This window comes from Pelmatolapia mariae, linkage group LG5 (genome assembly GCF_036321145.2).
Source record: "Pelmatolapia mariae isolate MD_Pm_ZW linkage group LG5, Pm_UMD_F_2, whole genome shotgun sequence".
Classification (NCBI taxonomy): domain Eukaryota; kingdom Metazoa; phylum Chordata; class Actinopteri; order Cichliformes; family Cichlidae; genus Pelmatolapia; species Pelmatolapia mariae.
In genome coordinates this window covers 29,265,876-29,284,447 of record NC_086231.1, presented here as the reverse complement: position 1 = coordinate 29,284,447, position 18,572 = coordinate 29,265,876, and the positions used below count along the sequence as shown (strand labels likewise).

The 18,572-nt window shown below is 44.8% G+C and overlaps 1 protein-coding gene across 1 annotated transcript; it reads right to left on the bottom strand.

Moving 5' to 3' along the window:
- Positions 1-5,360: 5,360 nt before the first annotated feature.
- On the bottom strand, positions 5,361-9,796 carry LOC134628253 (cadherin-like protein 26; the record flags this gene model as incomplete). The annotated part of the gene is made up of 11 exons (XM_063475020.1): positions 5,361-5,494; positions 5,592-5,813; positions 5,915-6,139; positions 6,225-6,367; positions 6,452-6,774; positions 6,983-7,165; positions 7,898-8,029; positions 8,364-8,527; positions 8,632-8,773; positions 9,128-9,277; positions 9,662-9,796. Coding segments are annotated over 11 exons (1,953 nt in total), but the record flags the coding sequence as incomplete, so codon positions are not given.
- Between the last annotated feature and the right edge of the window lie 8,776 nt (positions 9,797-18,572).

The window sequence follows — 18,572 nt, the reverse complement described above, 5'->3', positions numbered from 1 at the left end:
CAAGAGAACATCAATTAAAAGTCTGTTAGCAACATCGACAAGCAGCGCACGGCCTGATCATCAACCCTTCCAAGTGCCAGTTTGGGTTGCCTGTTCTGGATTTCCTCGGGCACCGCATTTCCGCTGAGGGTGTGGTTCCGTTGCCCAACAGAGTCCAGGCCGTTTCGGTTTTTCTGCGTCCCACGTCGGTTAAAGCATTGCAGGAGTTCTTGGGGATTATCAATTTTTACAACCGCTTCCTCCCCAGAGCGGCCCACCTGCTACAGCCGCCCTGTCATGATCTGGGTGGGTACCTGCAGGTCTCCAACAGCGGCTCCTCCTCCTTTAGGCGGAGATCGGTTGCTCCTCCCTGGCTGACCACCTGTGGGCAATTATTCCGGCAGCATATAAGACCTGCGCTCTCAACCGTTCATCGCCTGAGTATCTGCTATCCCATGTTAGTCTAGTGGAGAGTGATTGTTCTGTCCTGAACCCGTGTGACGACTTACCTGTTTTTCTTGTTCTCAGAGGTAGCACCTGGAGAGGAGGTCTCGCCTCCCTCATTCCCGCTTTCCTGGACCTGGGCCACCTGCTGCTGATACGACGTTGCCAACTGGTCCACCACTCACTTGCCTGCCTCCCCACGTCTCGACCGCATCCGGGCTTTCCGCCCTACCTGTCCCCTCCACCTGAAACCAAGTAAGGCAACTCAGTTCAACTGTGGAGGATCGCTGATTGTCTGCTGGATCCCGTTGACTGTGCTCTCCTCTCATTACAGTGCCCCAGCCACTTCCTAGTCCAGTTTCCACCTCCCCACTGCCTCTGCTGTTCAGCTGCATCCTAGAGTTGTCTAGGTCACTCTTAGTTACCTTGGGTTTTACTGCGCGCCACTAGTGTGGTGGCGTCGTTTTGTTTTCGCTTATGTTTACTTGTGGGTGGAAATAAATCCTTTGTTCACTTACCGTCTCGCTTCCGGTTTGGTTTCTGCACTTGTGTCCATCTCAGTTACCTCGTGCCGCTGGGCCGTGACACGCCCTATGCTGCCTTAAAAGGTAAAACAGCCAAAGATCTTGTTGACTGGCTGCCGGAACGCATCCAGGCATTTTCCGCAGCCAAGTCTGCGCTGGCTGACGCCGCCCTGCTGGCCCATCCGTTTCCGTCGGCGGAGATCATGTTGACCACCGACGCGTCCGACGTGGCAGTGGGTGCCGTGTTGGAACAGCGGGTTTCAGGTCTCTGGCAACCGCTTGCTTTTTTCAGTCGTACACTCCGGGATGCCGAACGCAAGTACAGTGTTTTCGACAGGGCGTTGCTGGCCCTGCACCTCACGACACGACACTTTTGTTTTTTCCTCGAAGTTCGCAACCTTACCGCGTACATTGACCTCAAACCCTTGACGTTTGCCATGTCCAAGGTCTCTGACTCATGGAGCGCACGCCAGCAGCGCCAGTTGGCGGTATTTGGGAGTTTACCACAGACATTCAGCATGTGGCTGGTAAGTCCAATCACGTGGCTGACTGTCTCTCAAGCGTGTTGGTTTCTCCAGTGTATGTTGGTGTCGACTACGCTGCCATGGCCGCTGAGCAATGTGCTGAACCGAACGTCCTTGCCCTTCAGTCAACGAAAACGGGCCTTGTGCTGGAAGACACCCCCATGTGGGACGGCGGTCTGCGCCTGCTTTGCAATGTTTCCACCGGCCACCCCCGCCCGGTGGTTCCCCTTTCATGGCGTCGTCGTGTTTTTGACTCGGTGCATGCCCTCTCTCATCCAGCCTTCCGGGCCTCGGTCAAGGTGGTCAGCGCCAGGTTCGTCTGGCCGGCCCTTCGCAAAGCGGTGAAAGACTGGGTGGCGGCTTGTATTCCATGCCAACACTTGAAAATCCACCAGCATTTCGATCACATTCATGTGGACCTGGTTGGTCCCTTGCCACAGTCACAGGCGGTCCCCCTGGCGTCCACGACAGCGGTGACGGTGGCCAGAGCATTTTTGTCAACGTGGGTTTCACGTTTCAGTCCCCCTGCTGACATTACCTCGGACAGGAGCCCCCAGTTTGTTTATTAGCTTTGGGCTGCCATAGCTGATGACCTGTGGGTCAAGGTACACCGTACCACAGCCTACCACCCGCAAGCTAACGGGATGTGCGAGCGGTTTCACCGGTCACTCAAGGCCGCGCTCCGGGCTTCCTTAACAGGTGACGACTGGATCGACCGTCTTCCGGGGGTTTTGCTGGGATTGCGTAGCACGGTTAAAGAAGACCTCGGGGTTTCCCCGGCTGAACTGGTCCTCGGCCAGCCCCTCTGGGTCCCCGGGGAATTCAGAATCAGAATCAGAATCGTGTTTATTGGCCAAGTATATGGCAGACAAATACAAGGAATTTGGTTCCGGTAGATGGTGGCTCTCAAGCACAGCAATGTAAAAAAAAAACACACACACACACACACACACACACACACACACACACACACACACACACACACACACACGTGTCTATATATACATTACACATGCATACACATACATACACAAAGCTGTGTAAACCAACTATAAATAACTAATCTAAACGTATATACATAAAATACAGAAATGAAATGAGGTGGAATGAATACTACAGAATGTACATAAGGTGCAGTTGCAGTCTGGCAGTGGGAGCAGTGTGACAGGTCAACTGTTTAGAAGGGAGATGGCGAGGGGAAAGAAACTGTTCCTGTGTCGGGTGGTCCTGGTCTGCAGGCTTCTGTACCGTCTGCCAGAGGGCAGCAGATCAAAAAGTCTGTGTCCAGGGTGTGAGGGGTCTGTGATGATTTTCCCTGCCCGTTTCCTGGTTCTTGAGAGGTACAGATCCTGGATGGAGGGCAGGGGGGCGCCGATGATCCTTTCTGCTGCCCGTACAGTCCGCTGCAGTCTGCTCCTGTCCTGTTTAGTGGCTGCACCATACCAGACTGTGATGGAGGAGCACAGGACAGACTCAATGACTGCAGTGTAGAACTGGGTCAGCAGCTCCTGTGGAAGACTGTACTTCCCTAGTTGTCTTAGGAAGTACATCCTCCGCTGGGTCTTTTTGAGGATGGAGTTGATGTTGGTCTCCCACTTCAGGTCCTGGGAGATGGTGGTACCCAGGAACTTGAAGATCTCCACAGTCGACACAGGGCTGTCTGATATGATGAGGGGGGGCAGAGTTGAGGGATGTCTCCTGAAGTCCACTGTCATCTCTACAGTTTTAAGAGTGTTCAGCTCCAGATTGTGCTGACTGCACCAGAGTACCAGCCGCTCAACTTCCTGCCAGTATGCAGACTCATCACCATCCTGAATGAGGCCAATGACGGTGGTGTCATCTGCAAACTTTAGGAGTTTTACAGCCGAGTTCTTGGAGGTGCAGTCATTAGTGTAGAGGGAGAACAGTAGTGGTGAGAGGACACATCCTTGAGGGGCACCAATAGTGAGGGACCGAGTTTCAGAGGTGATCTCCCCCAGCCTCACTTGTTGCTTTCTGTCTGTCAGGAAGCTTATCTGAGAGCCCCGCCCCTTGTTTCGATACCTCTGTGCGGCATTTTTGCCCCCCAAGGGACTCATTTCCTGTTCCTGGCCCTGTGCACCACTGCCTGCCTGACATTTTTGTACCGTGGTCGTTGGACTTTGCTCGTTTCATTTTCGTCAGGCACGATGCCCATAGGACTCCGCTGCATCCACCATATGACGGGCCATAGAGGGTTCTTTAGCCGGGCAAAAAACATTTCGTTTTGGACTTTGGCGGTCGGCAGGAGGTCGTCTCTGTTGACAGACTTAAGCCTGCACATGTTCTGCAAGATGATCAGGTGGTCCCGGCCCAGGCCCCTCGCTGTGGCCACCCACCTACAACCGGGCTGATGGATTCTGCTCTTCCCCCTAGGAGCGCCCCACAACCAATGGAGCCCGAGTTGTCTGCAGCTTTCTCTGACCGCCAGTGCCAGCCTTGCTCCCGGGCTGGGTTTCCCTCAGTCAGTTCCCCACCCCCCAGGTTCAGCCGTTCCGGCCGTTTGCTTAAACCCCAGGTCCTGGACTAGTTCCTGGACTAGTTCCAGGACTGGGGGGGGGGGGGGGGGGACCACTAGAGGGCTCCACTCACACCCAGTGTTGAGGAAGTGTGTTGCTTTTTTTTTTTTGGCACAATATCTTCAGTTGATGTGTGGCTGCACCTGCACCTCCACCCATCAGTCTGTCAAGCTAATCAAGTTTGCAGATGACACCACCGTTATTGGACTCATCTCAGACGGTGATGAGTCTGACTACAGGATAGAGGTTGAATGTCTGGTGTCCTGGTGCAGACACAAAAACCTGGTGCTGAATGCCCAGAAGACAGTGGAGATTATTATGGATTTCAGGAAGCACACAACCCCACTCCCCCCCATCATCCTGACTGACGCCCTCATCACCTCTGTGGACTCATTCCGCTTCCTGGGTACCACCATCACCCAGGACCTAAAGTGGGAGCCCACCATCACCTCCGTCATAAAGAAAGCCCAGCAGAGGATGTATTTCCTGAGGCAGCTGAAGAAATTCAACCTGCCAACACGGACCATGATGCAATTCTACACTGCAATCATCGAGTCCATCCTCACCTCCTCCATCATCGTGTGATACGCTGGAGCCACCATCAGGGACAAACAGAATCTGCAGCGTGTTGTGCGCTCTGCTGAGAAGGTGATTGGCTGCAGACTCCCATCTCTGCAAGACTTGTACACCTCCAGGACACTGGGGCATGCAGCTCGGATCACAGCTGACCCTTCTCACCCTGGACACAGTCTGTTTGACGTGCTCCCCTCAGGCAGGAGGCTCCGGTCCATTCGCACCAGAACCTCTCGTCATAAGAACAGTTTCTTCCCCTCTGCTGTTGGACTCATGAACAATAATCATATGACTGTTCGCACCACTAACACATGACCCTACACTATGTTCACTGCATCATTCCATTTTTGCACTGATCACCACCTGCATTCATGTATATATCTACTTAGCACTTTTAATTTTTATTTTTATGTTTATTTAAGCATTGTCTGACAGAATGTTTTGCACTAAGTACCGCAGCAATTTCCTAATGTTGTAAACCTGCTCAATATTTGGCAATAAAACCCTTTCTGATTCTGATTCTGAGAGGAATAAAGAAGGAGTGAGAACAAAGAGCTCCGTGTCGCTCCGAAAACTGCCAAAAGTCTGAGCTTCATTCATACCCACCCTTGCTGAATATCTCCCATTTCTCATCCCATTCAGTGGAATATGGAAATTAGATTGATTATATTGCTCCATACAAACAGGTTCTTCCATAATAGTGACAGGAATCTAAAGAAAAAGAAATGGTTTAATGATATTTGCCTTAAAATGGGTCACTGGCATGGTAGCAAATGTTTCTAAACAGTGACCTCGCAGTTGTCTCCTGGTGCCTCAGTGTTTGATTGGAGGAGGATTCCTACAGAACAATCTTCAGGCTCTATAGTGATGAACTCTCTTTTGGTCGAGATGCTGAGTGCCATCAGCAGCAGAACTGTTAAAGAGTAAAATAAAACTTATGCTGGGTTCTTAGAGATGTTAGCACACATATCACAGTTCTCCTACACTAAAGTAAACTGTGTGTTTCTTACACAGAAGTAGTAAGAGTGAAGAAATTATTATGCATAAAGCATAAGGGCCAAGTTTTATTTCAGAGTTTTGGCGAATTTGACAGTTTGGTGTCACAGTGCAGCCACATGCAGTCACACTGAGGTTGTAAACATGAAATGCTCCCTGCATGTCAGAGATCTTTAGATGAATCATGTGTTGACCAGGGTACACACCGGGCTCCTTCACCAGACCAGCTGCGTAACCTTGAAGAAATGATCACAAAATGATAGGATACTTTAGGAGTTCTGGCTTTTGTGCTTGTTTTTCTGTAATATGTCACTAAATACACGAAGGATGTTTCTACCATAGTCAGGATTCAGTTTCCATTTTCCTTCAACATTTCCCAACAGTTCAAAAGTGAAAGGCCCTCCATAAGGTGCTTCATCTGGGTCAAAGGCCTCGAAGTTGATGGTTGTGGGGGCATCAGACACACACACATCCAGGCTGTCCACTGTTAGCTGTGGCACGTTGTCATTCTGGTCCCACACATGGATATGTAGTGTAGCTGTTCCTGTCATTGGTGGTATACCTGTCCAAGATGCAATAAATGTAGTAAAAACAGCTGTTTTTTAGATTTTTTTGTTTGTGTTTTAAAAGTCAGAGTGTGTGTTTACCTTTGTCAACTGCATACACTAAGATGGTGTAGGTGCCGTTAACAACATATGGAGATTCTCTATCGGGCGTCTTTATCATTGTGATGTTTCCTGTGAGGGGATCCACCATCACCCAGCCAGCAGGATCATTTCCTACCTTGTAACTGTGGACAGATTCAGTGCACTTAGACAGAACTGAACAGCTTCAGATCAACGTTCAGAGATGTTTAATCAAATAAATCGCTTACACAAATTCTTTGGAATAACTGGAGTCAGGATCCACAGCCGTCACTTTATCAACCCAGGTTCCAACGGGTACGTTCTCCATCACTGTGACCTCTTTCAGGGTCACGTTGAACTCAGGAGGGTCATTGGTATCCACCACAATGGTGATGTTTTCCCTCTGGTGAAACTGAACCACAGTTTCACCAGAGGGATCATGGCCTTTAATCGTGTCAACTTTCCAAAGGCCTGAGGGCGTCCTCTCTTTTACTTCACAGGAGTAATACAGTGCCTCGTTTTCCACTGAGATCAACAGCTCCCTTTGTGCCCCATTCTTAAAGTTTAAAGGCTGAAATTATACAACAGAGTTGCAAAATCACTAAATTTTTATTTGTGAAATTCAGAAACTATTGTCAGGATCATTAAGAGGATAATCTTTGCTAGCCTCAAAAGCAGGTTTGACAACTATTTATTACTTACAGAGAAGTTGAGAAAGTAGTTACAGAGAAACTGTGGGTGTCATTGTAATGTATGGCATGTAGTCAAACTCCACTTACTTCAACTACTGTCAGGATCCCATCATTAGTCTCTGAGTCTGTTAGTATGTTGAAGTTCTCTCCCTCATCACCATGTATGGTGTATCTGGCTCTCCATCCCGAGGTGTGAGGGGTGTCTTTGTCTGTCACGTGCAGCCTCAGAGGAGAGACCCCAGTCACAAGCTCCTTCACTTTACCAGTGCCCTGTTGTTTGAATACAGAGTGTACAAACTTGTAGTACTGCCTGGTACTAATACAAATTATGAAATATGTACGTTTTCCTCATCTGTTTATTGATATTACAATTTATGATATCATGGAGTCACTGTGGTTGATTAACAGTGTTTATATTCCTTGTAATAAGTTTGTAGCTTAGGCAGATATCATTCCAAAAATATATATAAAATTATGATTCTGAGGGCTCCACTCACACCCAGTGTACAGGAAGTGTGTTGCTGTGTTTTGGTGCGTAAAGTAGTCAGTTGTTGTGAGACGAGGAATAAAGTTGGAGTGAGAAGTGAGAGCTCTCGTGCCGTCTGTGTTTACCTCCACAATTCGGGGATTATAAGAAGTATGGACAAGGTAAAATATCTGTATTATAAAAATACAGTAATAAAAACAAGGTAACAACTACATCCAAATTTTAGGCCTTAAGCTCAGTATGAATGCTGCTGAAATATGAGTGTATCGTTCATATTTTTTTCTGTTCACCTTTCACAATTTTTCAGTTTACCTCCCTTTTCTATGATGAACAAGTTCAATTTCTCATTGTAGAAACTTTTGTCTTTTCTTATTTATATTTTGACTAATTGATGCCACATCATCATTGGGTCTTACCTTGTGTTCTGTATACACTACACATCGGTATCAGATTACAGGTGTGAAACTGCTGAAACACGTGCTGTTTGGAGTTTGTAACACCAACTGACTGCCTACCGTTTGACCGCTGATGACTGGAAGGTGGTTGTTGCCATTCCCTACGTGAATTACAACAGTGGTTGAACTGGACAGTTTGACTACTTCACCGTGGTCTTTGGCCTCCACCACTACTGTAAACTTTTCAGCCACCTTAACACAAGCAAATGGAGAGTTTTACATTAACAGACTAAAAGAAGAATAAAGAATTAATACTATTCTCTATATTTCCTCCCAAAGGAGTTGGACCACTTGTCACAAAATGTAGCTTACAGGTAATTTTATAAAGTACAGGAAGATAATTTGTTCATTGGAAGGAAAGGACACATGAGAAAGCACTCAAAGTAAGTATTCATATCTGCGTAAAAACTTAGTTTTACTTTGTCTCATCAGTTACAGATCTAGCCAAACAGGAAATACCTCCGTTCTTCTTACTCATCTTTAAAGTGTTTTGTACTCCTGACATATCAACAAAAGAGTCTCTTACCTCGTAATTTAAACATCCTTTGAATGAGATGTATCCAGACTCATCAATGAGGAGTTCAGTGTCTCTAACATTTGGAGACACAGATTTGATTTCATAGTGGAAGGTTGAGTTTAGTGTTTCACTCTTGTCAATGTCAGTTGCATGCACTTTCAAAAGATTGGAGCCTGTTGGGAAATAATAACTCAAGCTAACGAGCATATTTAATAATCACTGTGTAATTAAGTTCAAATCAAGAAGTATTTTTTGTTTTCTTGTTTGTTAGTTTTACCTTGTGTGGATTCCTGAGGAACGTTAATCTCATACAGATCCCTCTCAAAGCGTGGTGGATTGTCATTGATGTCCTTTATGGAAATCTGAATTCCTAACCTGGTGTCAATTGATGTGTCAATTTTTCTGGCCTCAAATCTTAGCTAGACGTCAAAAGATATCATGCAGAGTTAGTTACAGTATAAAGACAAACATGATAAATTGTTGAACATTGGGAATGTAGTGTGAGAAATCATAATACAAATATTTTTCAGTTCTCTGACAAGAAAATGTGCTTTAAAGATGTTTTAATGTCAATATTTTACATATCGTGTATGAAATCAGGGAAAACCTCATATTTACAGAGGATAATACATGATTTGATGAGAACTCTAATTTGTTTGTCCTGCAAACCTATTAACAGTGACTACTCCAAAATAACAGATTTTCACGGTCACTGTGAACAGAAATTCTGCGGCATCACTACATGTTGGAGTTTAACATGTGTCGATTCTAACCTCAAGTGTGTGCCACTTCTCATAGTCCACGGCCTTGTGGACGTTCAACATGCCAGAGTGTTCGTCTATGGAGATGACTCCCATCGGCTCCTCGTCCACCCCTTGTCCATGCAGTTCAAAGTATATTCGATATTCCCTATCAACACTCACCTACAACACAACAGCAAATGTCCGTGAGGTCAGTTATGGTGGATACTACGGGTATTTTCTGGCAATTACATTAAAATGAAAGTTCCTCCCAAAATTAAATTGATTATTTTTATATACTAAAAAAAGAAAGAAAGGACAAAATACACATTTGAAACACAAAATGGCTCGTAGACTGTTAGTGGATTTTTTCTAAGCAACTGATCATAAATGGACAATGCTGTATGCTTATTTCCATTACATTCAAGAGATGTTCTACATCTCTACAGCTAATATCATACAAAGTGGGCAGCCAACACCAAGTCCAAAGTAAAAATATGTCATTCGGATTTGTCATTATTTATTTATAAAATTTGGAAATGGACATTTTCTGCTTGAATTTCTCACCTTGCCCAACTCATATGGGAATGGCCCTGGATGGCCCTCCTCAATCTCAAAGGAATCAATAATCCACACCCTTTTGTGACGGCTCAACAGCTCTGAGTTTGTTGCACTTGACAAACAATAAACCTGGAAGACAAAGCAGGAATGTCAGGGTATGACTATAGGCTGTAGCTTTAATTTATGTGCCTGTGGTAATGAACTTCAGCGCTTTGTTGTACAGTTGGTAAACAGATTTTGATAAGGTGAGCGCACACACATATTTCTGTTGATATGCAAAGGCATTTTTCCTGTGTGTAGGGTGATAAGAAAAATGAAACCATTTCAAAGGAAGTCCCTGACTTTTATGGCTCATAACAAACCTTTAACTCCATTTTAAGCAATCTAAAAACTAAAAACAAAAATATGTTTTGGAGGATTTTTTTTGTTGTCTATAAGAAGATTTCAGATAACATCTGTCACGTGGCATCTGTCATCTGTCATTATGTGGCCATATGACAGATGACGAGTTCGGCACACAAGATTTGCTCACATACTTTTATAAGAAATAAAATGTAACAGAAATGTTACATACCAACAGGATGAAGCGGAGCATGATTCTTGTTCAGTATATCCAGCTCAGAGTGAGTGAGGACTGACTTTTTTGAAAGTAAAGAGACCCGGTCCTCTGCTTTCCACACCCACATACACAAGTGCAAAATCCAGTCTGTGTGTGTGTGGTTTCATACCTGCCTTTCCACGGAAGAAGCCTTATAACCTTAATACGTCACAAACTTTTTATAGTAACTGAACAATGCCAACTTTGATCTTGCCTTTCAAATGCTTTATAGTTACTGACCCTCAGTGTGTATTCACTCAAAAATCATCACTCATGTGTAGAGTTGGATGTCTCGAGACCGGTCTTGGTCTCGAGACCACTTTTACGTGGTCTTGGTCTCGTCTTGGTCTCGACGGACTTTTGTCTTGGTCTTGTCTTGGTCTCGACGGACTTTGGTCTCGGTCTTGTCGTGGTCTCGCTGTCTCGGTCTTGCTGTCTCAGATCAACATAGTGGTCGGGAGATTTGGAGTCAACAGTATCCATGACACACAACGTAACGTTCGATAATATATCTCTAAGAGCCGTGCTTAGAGAGTGCTTTGTAGTGAATCAGAATAGTCGACTCCCATTGAGCGAGAGCCGGCTCCTCACTTAATTTCCTTTCGCTGCTCAGCTCTCACACAGCGACACACAGTGGCTCAGCTATGCTTAAATCCCTCCACATTGTGGCATTTTATTATTTCGCCTTTCGCGCCCTTCAAACACAACTAAATGCAACCTATTAGATTGAGCAGTATGCCCGGTCAGTAAGTTACAGAAATGTCAGCGACTTTGTCTGTCATAAAGTTTGCGTTCATAGAACACAAAGAGTTTTCGGTAAATGCAAAAACGAAGCATTCGGCAAAGTGCAGGTTTTGCAAAGTCTCCTTGACCGAGACAGCCGGGACTACCTCAACCTTCACCAGGCACCTGGAGCGCAAACACCCTCAAAGGTAAGCTAGCCAGTAGCCATCTATCCATCTTCAAACTCTTCTAACTACCTTTCCAACCTCAGATGACCAGGTCATGTTTATGTAATATTGTTATTTATAATGTGTTCTTCAAGCGTTATAAATTATGTAGGGACAGTTTTTTTGCAACCGTCCCTGCAGACTTAACTTGTGAAGATTGTAACTAACGTTACGTTACATGCTATGTACAGGTAGCTAGCGCTAGCAGTGGCTATCAGCTACTTAAACAGTTTTCACTAACTTTAGGTATTTTGGTGAATTCATTGAGCAGAAATATATCGAAACCATTTCAGTGAGCACTTTAAGGGCTGGTATGGTGTGGTTTGTTGTCGACTTTAATGGGCATATTTATGTGGTTGCTGACTCGTAAGTAAGGACGGGCGTTTCAAGAGTGTCCCTATAACACTGCTCGGCTAACAGCGGCATTCTCGACAGTGAAGCCCAGATCAGTGCGATCTATGGCTCTGGTCCAGATAGCACGGATCGCAAAACTGAGTCCTAAAGTTCTTAAATTGAACTTAAGGACCTTTGACTATGACTTTCTTAGGTGTTTTCTACTATGTTGCCCTACTAAACCAGTCCAGTGTGTAGGGGCTATTGCAGCATGTCATTATTAGACACAGTTATTTTGTATTGGTGTAACCTCAGACTTTATTGAGTAGTTCATTTCTTGTCAATACAGCTGTGTCTGATAGCTGACTGGCATGAGGAGGCTTAATGCAATATGCAAAGTTAATGCACAGACATTTTGTCTTTTGTAGATTCCATTCAACTGTTTTTCTGTTCTTGTTATTTAAGGTCTTGCAACCCTGAACACTCCAGTATTTTCATTATTACTAGTTGTGCCTAATGATCTATATGTGTCACACTGGATTGGACTAGGTTATTTTGTATGCAAAGGTCTGCCCTCATTGATAGGTTTAAAATTACTGTGCTTGTAAGATACAGTGGTTTTTGTGGTTGAATAGAAACAGATGTTTTACAGATTCCTATTTCCCTGTTTTGTAGGTACTTGGAGTACAAAGCAGGATCTGCGGTCAATCCCACACAGCCTCAATTATCATTGTTTGCTCCAAGCATCCACTTATTTTCCCCAAATTCACCCAGGCAACAGGCCATCACCCAGTCCATCCTCCAGGACCTTATAGTTGGATGCTCTCTCCCCCTGTCTATCGTTGAGAATCCACATTTTAGACACTTCCTGAATGTCTTGGATAGCAAATACACTCCTGTGTCTAGGACCACCTTGACAGAGAAGCTGATACCTCACCTTGTCACTAAAGTGAAGGGTGACATAATCAAAGCCCTGGAAGTCCAGCCAAATGTAGCAATAACAACAGACCTCTGGTCTGACCGGAGGCTTCGTACTTTCCTGGGAGTTACTGCTCATGTTGCCTGCAAGAACAAGGACTCTTACAGTTTACAATCATTTTTGCTTGACTGTAGGCATTTCACAGGGAAGCACTGTGGCGAACGAATCACCTCAGCATTTGACAGCATAGTTGAGGAGTATGGCATTGGCCATAAAATAAGCTACATTCTGACGGATAATATGAAGCGGGCCTTTAAAGTCAGGATGCCAGAAGTAGAGCACCCTGAAGGTGACAGCAGTGATGACCTCGATGATGAAACAATGTGGAAGGATGCAGAAGGTTCTGATCCATGGTCAACGGGTGAACGTCTTTCTTGCTTCGCCCACTCGCTGCAACTTGTAATCAGTGATGGGATGAAAGAGGTAAAGGCAATAGCTAGAGCCATTGCCAAAGCCAGCAAGTTTACAAACCTGCTGCACAGCAGTAGTAACCACAAAGACTTGTTTGAGGCACATTTTGGCTCCAATAAGTCCATCCCAGCAGGAAACAACACTCGCTGGAATAGCACCTACAGACAGTTAAAGGCTCTGATCACACTTGACCAGGGGGCCATCACTGAAATGTGCAGCGATACAGAGAATTTAGTGTTTTCAGCCCGAGAGTGGGCTCAGCTGAAAGACCTTTGTGCTTTGCTTGATTGAGCCTTTTTCTGAGGCAACAGACCTTACAGAAGGTGATCATCAGGTGACTATTAGCATGGTGGTCCCCACTGTTCTGGACTTGAAGAATCATCTTATAAAGATGGAAGTACAAATGCCCCATGTCGTAACTATAGTCAGGGCACTGAAAAGATCGTTAGAGAAACGGTTCTCTGGAATTTTCAGGCAGATTTGCATGGACGAAAAGGATCCAGAAGAGCCGTTTAGCCATCGGATCTACTTCCTTGCCACCATGCTCGACCCCCAGTTTGGACTGACCTGGGTAGATTTAGATGTCCAAAATGGTGAAACCGGACCATCACTGAAGAGGTTCAGAGATGACCTTAAAAAGTCATTAAAAGGTGAATGTATAATAATAATTATTTATTGTTATTGTTGTTTTTGTTGTTCCACTTATTATCACTGTCTTTGGTTTTATAGCATCATTAGAAGCATCCTGTCTAATCCTGTCTAATCCTGTCTTTGTGTGTGTGTGTGTGTGTGTGTGTGTGTGTGTGTGCACCCTTTTCCAGACCTTTTGATCACAGAGGTAGACAGAGATGGACCTGCAGCACAAACAGAAGAAGACACAGAATTATCAGATAGTGACTCAGCGCCACCCCCAAAACAACGTCTTCTTTCACGCTACAAGGCATTTAGGTTGCAACGCAGCACAAGCCAGGACTCGAGCACTGATGCAAGTACCTAGACAGCATAAATGACTGTGACTGTGATGCACTCACCTTTTGGTCAAAAAACAAAGAGCGTTTCCCCAGTCTACACAGTGTTGCCTTGAAGGTCCTCTCTGTCCCTGCCTCTTCTGCCCCAGTTGAGAGGGTTTTTAGTAGAGGAGGCATTCTAATGAGACCCCACCGTGCACGTCTAGGCTATAAGATGTTGCAATCTTTAGTTTTCTTGAAGTGCAATCAAACACTGTTTTAAAATGTGAACTGTTTTCTCTCCCTTCTCTCTGAAAATATGCTGTTTGTTCATTATATATTTGTTCATAAGATATCTGTTATTTGTTCATAATGTCTGTGTTCTATTTTTCCTCCCCTACTGAACAACAGGCTTGATTTCATTGGCAGTGTGTTGTAATCTCATGCCACTGTAGACATCAAGATGCCAGAATCTTTTAAGCACTTGTTCTTATTCGTATTAATGCACAATTTGTATTGGTATGTAATATTTGTAGTTTGCATCTGATTCATGTGAGGTGTGCACATGTCTTTATATTGTTTGATTACAGAATTTTACTTAAAATGGTGTTGTTTGACTAAATAAATGTGACCATTGACTTTTAAATAACATCTGCATATCACTTTGTGTTGACAGGCCTAATCCATTTTAGGGAAGTTGATATCATACAGTGTAATTTGGCTAGTACTACTACAATAGGACATGATGCAATTTCAAGTTTATAATCTTCAGTTTGATGTTACAATTTTATCTATATATAAAGTATAACTGAAACCATTTACATTGTTAGAGTGAATTGTTAAATGTTTGTCATTTTTATGCTTACCATCCATTTCTACATTGTAAAGCAATTCCACAGTCCCCCTCCCCAGATTCTTGAGTTTTTGGGTGAGGGGCTGTAGGTTTGATTACAGACACATCCTATCTGGAAGGTCTGTTTGATGTAAGCTTCCTGCCCAGCAGGAGGTCTCACACACACACACACACACACACACACACACACACACACACACACACACACACACACACACACACACACACAGAGTGCCTCGTCTTTGTAACCAAGGGGGGTTAAGAGGGGAGGTACGTGTTGTAAACTATTGTGTGAACTGTAACAGTTTGTCAATAAATAGCTGCGAGGGAAGCTGCTCTTTGAAGGACTTTGGGCTGGAGACAGGTTAGGAGCGTGAGCTCCAAGAGCTGGTTCTTGACCAAAGGCCTCCCTTGCGCAAGTAATCGATCGAACGCTGTTGCCTTGTTTTCTTTCATGATAAATAAGTCTCTAGAACTAGCGGGGTTTGTGGGAACAGACCCAACATACATATTTCCCATTCTTTAGACAGTTGTTGGAGGTGATCGCTGTTTTGTCAGATGACTTTGGGGCCAGTCAGTACCATCATGTCAGCCCTCAAAAGCACACAAAAGTTAGTCTTTTTTGTTCCGGTCTTGGTCTCGGTCTTGGTCTCGCCTCAACTTGGTCTCGGTCTTGGTCTCGTCTCGACTTGGTCTTGGTCTTGTCTTGGTCTCGGATTAGGCGGTCTTGACTACAAGTCTACTCATGTGTGAAGAAGATTTTATCTTCCCGCTTTTTCGGCATTTGATCCTGGGAATCAAACCAAAATTATAAAGTCTCTGCAAACTGTGACTGCTTCAGAATCCTTTAGTGATACACACCCCCGTCTGGTGATCGAGGATTCCCTGAAGTAGAATTTTTAAAAAACTTGAAATATGTGAGACATCTGACCTCATGGCTTTGTACCAAAGAGTCAAACACATATGCGTCTAGCGTCTACGGAGACGTTCCCATGGGACGGCGAGGATAAACCATCCAACTTCGACGGCGGAGTAACAGAGCGTATGGGACTGTGAGGTAGTGCTGCCCGGACTAGCTTGCACTGTTGCCTCGGAATCTCCTAGTTAGCGGCGTGCTAACTTGGCTAGTGTTCACACTGAACGCGATAGACGCGACCAGAGCGTCAGGTTTACATGTAAAGTCAATGGAGAAGCGTGATGACGCGCGACTGGGGGTCCCGCAAAAATTGAGAAGCAGATTTGCGTCGTGAAAATGCGTCAGAGTAGCGCGTTTGACGCGCAAATAAAAATACGCGCGTCAGTTTATGTGGTGCATTTTGTGCATTCGCGCGTATCGCGTCTATCGCTTGAGTTGGAAAAATCTGAACTCCAGCGTCAATTCGCGCCGCGACAACCAATCATGCGAAGAGATCGGGCAACCTGGTAAGTTCATTCATTTCTCTTTTGAATTTTTTGACTGACCAGGGAAAGCCGCGCTAAAGCTAGCAAGCCCGCCTACTGCTATGTATGTTGTCATATAGGAATATATGTTATTGTTAATTAATAAACAGCACACAGTGGTCCCGCTGTTCATCCGTCACTGCCTCGCTTTTTCGCAGAGTTTTTTATTACACAGTACAACTTTCAACAATGCGCATTGCATTCTGCAGCCTGATTGACAAATCTCCTCCGTGTCGTGTCTCCTGCGATTGTCAGATTTATCATGTTTGGTTTTGATAACCATCACGTCCAATAGAAAAAACAGCACAAAAACACCCATAACTATGACCCTCATTCGGAAATAGACACCTGCACCGGGAGGGAAAACGGCGCACAAAAGTGGTGCGCAGACGAAGACAAAACACGGCATAATAATACTTTTACGTTTTAAAATCTACAAAAGGTTTGCACTTTGAGAATCAACTTGTGAGAACTGTGAGTAATGCTCGTGTGTGTGACAAAAAGTGTATAAAGTGCGTGGCGAGGGGCTAGTTACTCTGACAACCCCTGCTTCAATTGATGCACGTGTCAAGCTAGGGGCGTGTGGCACTTTTTGGTCGCGTCTATAGCATTCTGTGTGAACGCACCGTGGGGGGCGGCATCACGGGCATCGGCAAAAAAAACCCAATTTGCTCCTACTCGTGTTGCCCCGACGTCATTCCAGCGCATATTGGAAATGGCATAGGCACCAATCGGTTTTCTATCGCCCATTTTCTGGGAGGCGTCCTCCGTTTGTGAGGTGCGCCTGCTGCTTGCGGCACAGGGAGGAGAGGGCGGGGCGGAGGGGGATTCTCTGGTAGTGATGTGCGATACCACTGATTTTCTTTCCAATCCGATACCAAGTAATATTCAGGGTGGTATTGACGATACTGATCCGATACCGATACTTTGTACAAAAACGTATTTTATTTATTGTATCTCAAATTATAGCATCATAATGATTACAGGACATCAGATTACTTGTTCTTATCACTTAATAATGCAGGGTTCATCATATAGAAATAAAAAAAACTGAAGTTGTGCGCTATTTGAACACCTTGCCTGCCTGCAGCACTAAAGGACTCCGTGAGAGACGTCTGTCTCGCCCTAGCAGCACCTGTCCCTCTCCTCCTCTTCAGTTCATCTCAACATACGCTCCTCATATTCTGTGATATGATTTACTCTGAGGTGTTTGACGACGTTAGTGATGTTGCCACAACCATACATGCCAACCCTCCCGATTTTTCCGGGAGAATCCTGAATTTCAGTGCCCCTCCCGAAAATCTCCCGGAGCCATCATTCTCCCGAATTTTTCCCGATTTTCCACCCGGATAACAAAATTGAAAAACCACATTGCAGAATTCATAGCACGGCCCAGCCAATTCCAGTTTCCAACAATGGTGGCAGCTACTTAGGTTTAATATTACTCTTATTTCTCTTTCTGGGTCTCCAAAAAACTTTTAACATATTTTCAAGTGAGAATGTAGCTGTGGAAACTTCAAATATCTGAGCCAACCGACACATCGTTTTCAAACCCCCGCGGTCTTTCACTACTCGGGTTAAACATGATATATAAGTCACTTTGATAACTTTAAAATGTTATTGTTTGGCTTTTTCAGTGTTTTATTTGTTCGTGAGTAAATCGGTTTGGCTGAGATTAAAGTTATTGGATTAGATCAAATTAAATTTAACTTTATTAATCCCTCGGGAGGGTTCCTCCGGGGTTTTCACACACCCGAATAAACGTCAAACAGAAAATGATTAAACAGAAGTGTGAGACGGTCGAGAGTTTAAGTCAGTGCCCGGTTATATTTTAGATAGCAAGGAGCAGACGGCAGAGTTTCACTCCACCGAGGGAGCTCGTGACGTACTACCCGGCTTTCTTTAGACCGCGAAGGCCGGGTCCTCAGGTGGAAGCAGCCTCTGAATTTGGACACCCCCGCTGTTTCCGGGACGACCAATAATAACGGTGACATTTAACGTATTTTATCCGATAAATAAACCCTGTAAAATGTATTTTACCACCCCCCCCCCCCAACAGCCCTTTTGAATGTTTGAATGAGTGAGGTGTTGTATGGCCACAACACCTCACTCTTGGAGCACTTTTTGCCACATGTATCGCAAACCACGTCTCAGCTGTTTGTGGAGGTAAAATAAGTCCACACATGACTCCAATTACGCTCAGCCATTGTCGTGAGTGCGCATGCCAGCGGCTGCGAGACATTTATACAGCCGTATTTCGCACATGACTATGAAAGGCGGAAGAGAAAGTAGTTCCTTTGAATGTAGACAATCCGAATGTTATAGTTTCTTTCCACTGTGTTCCTGTTAATGATAAACTACAACTTTACCCTAAATTACTAAAATATCGATATTTTAATGTGAGAA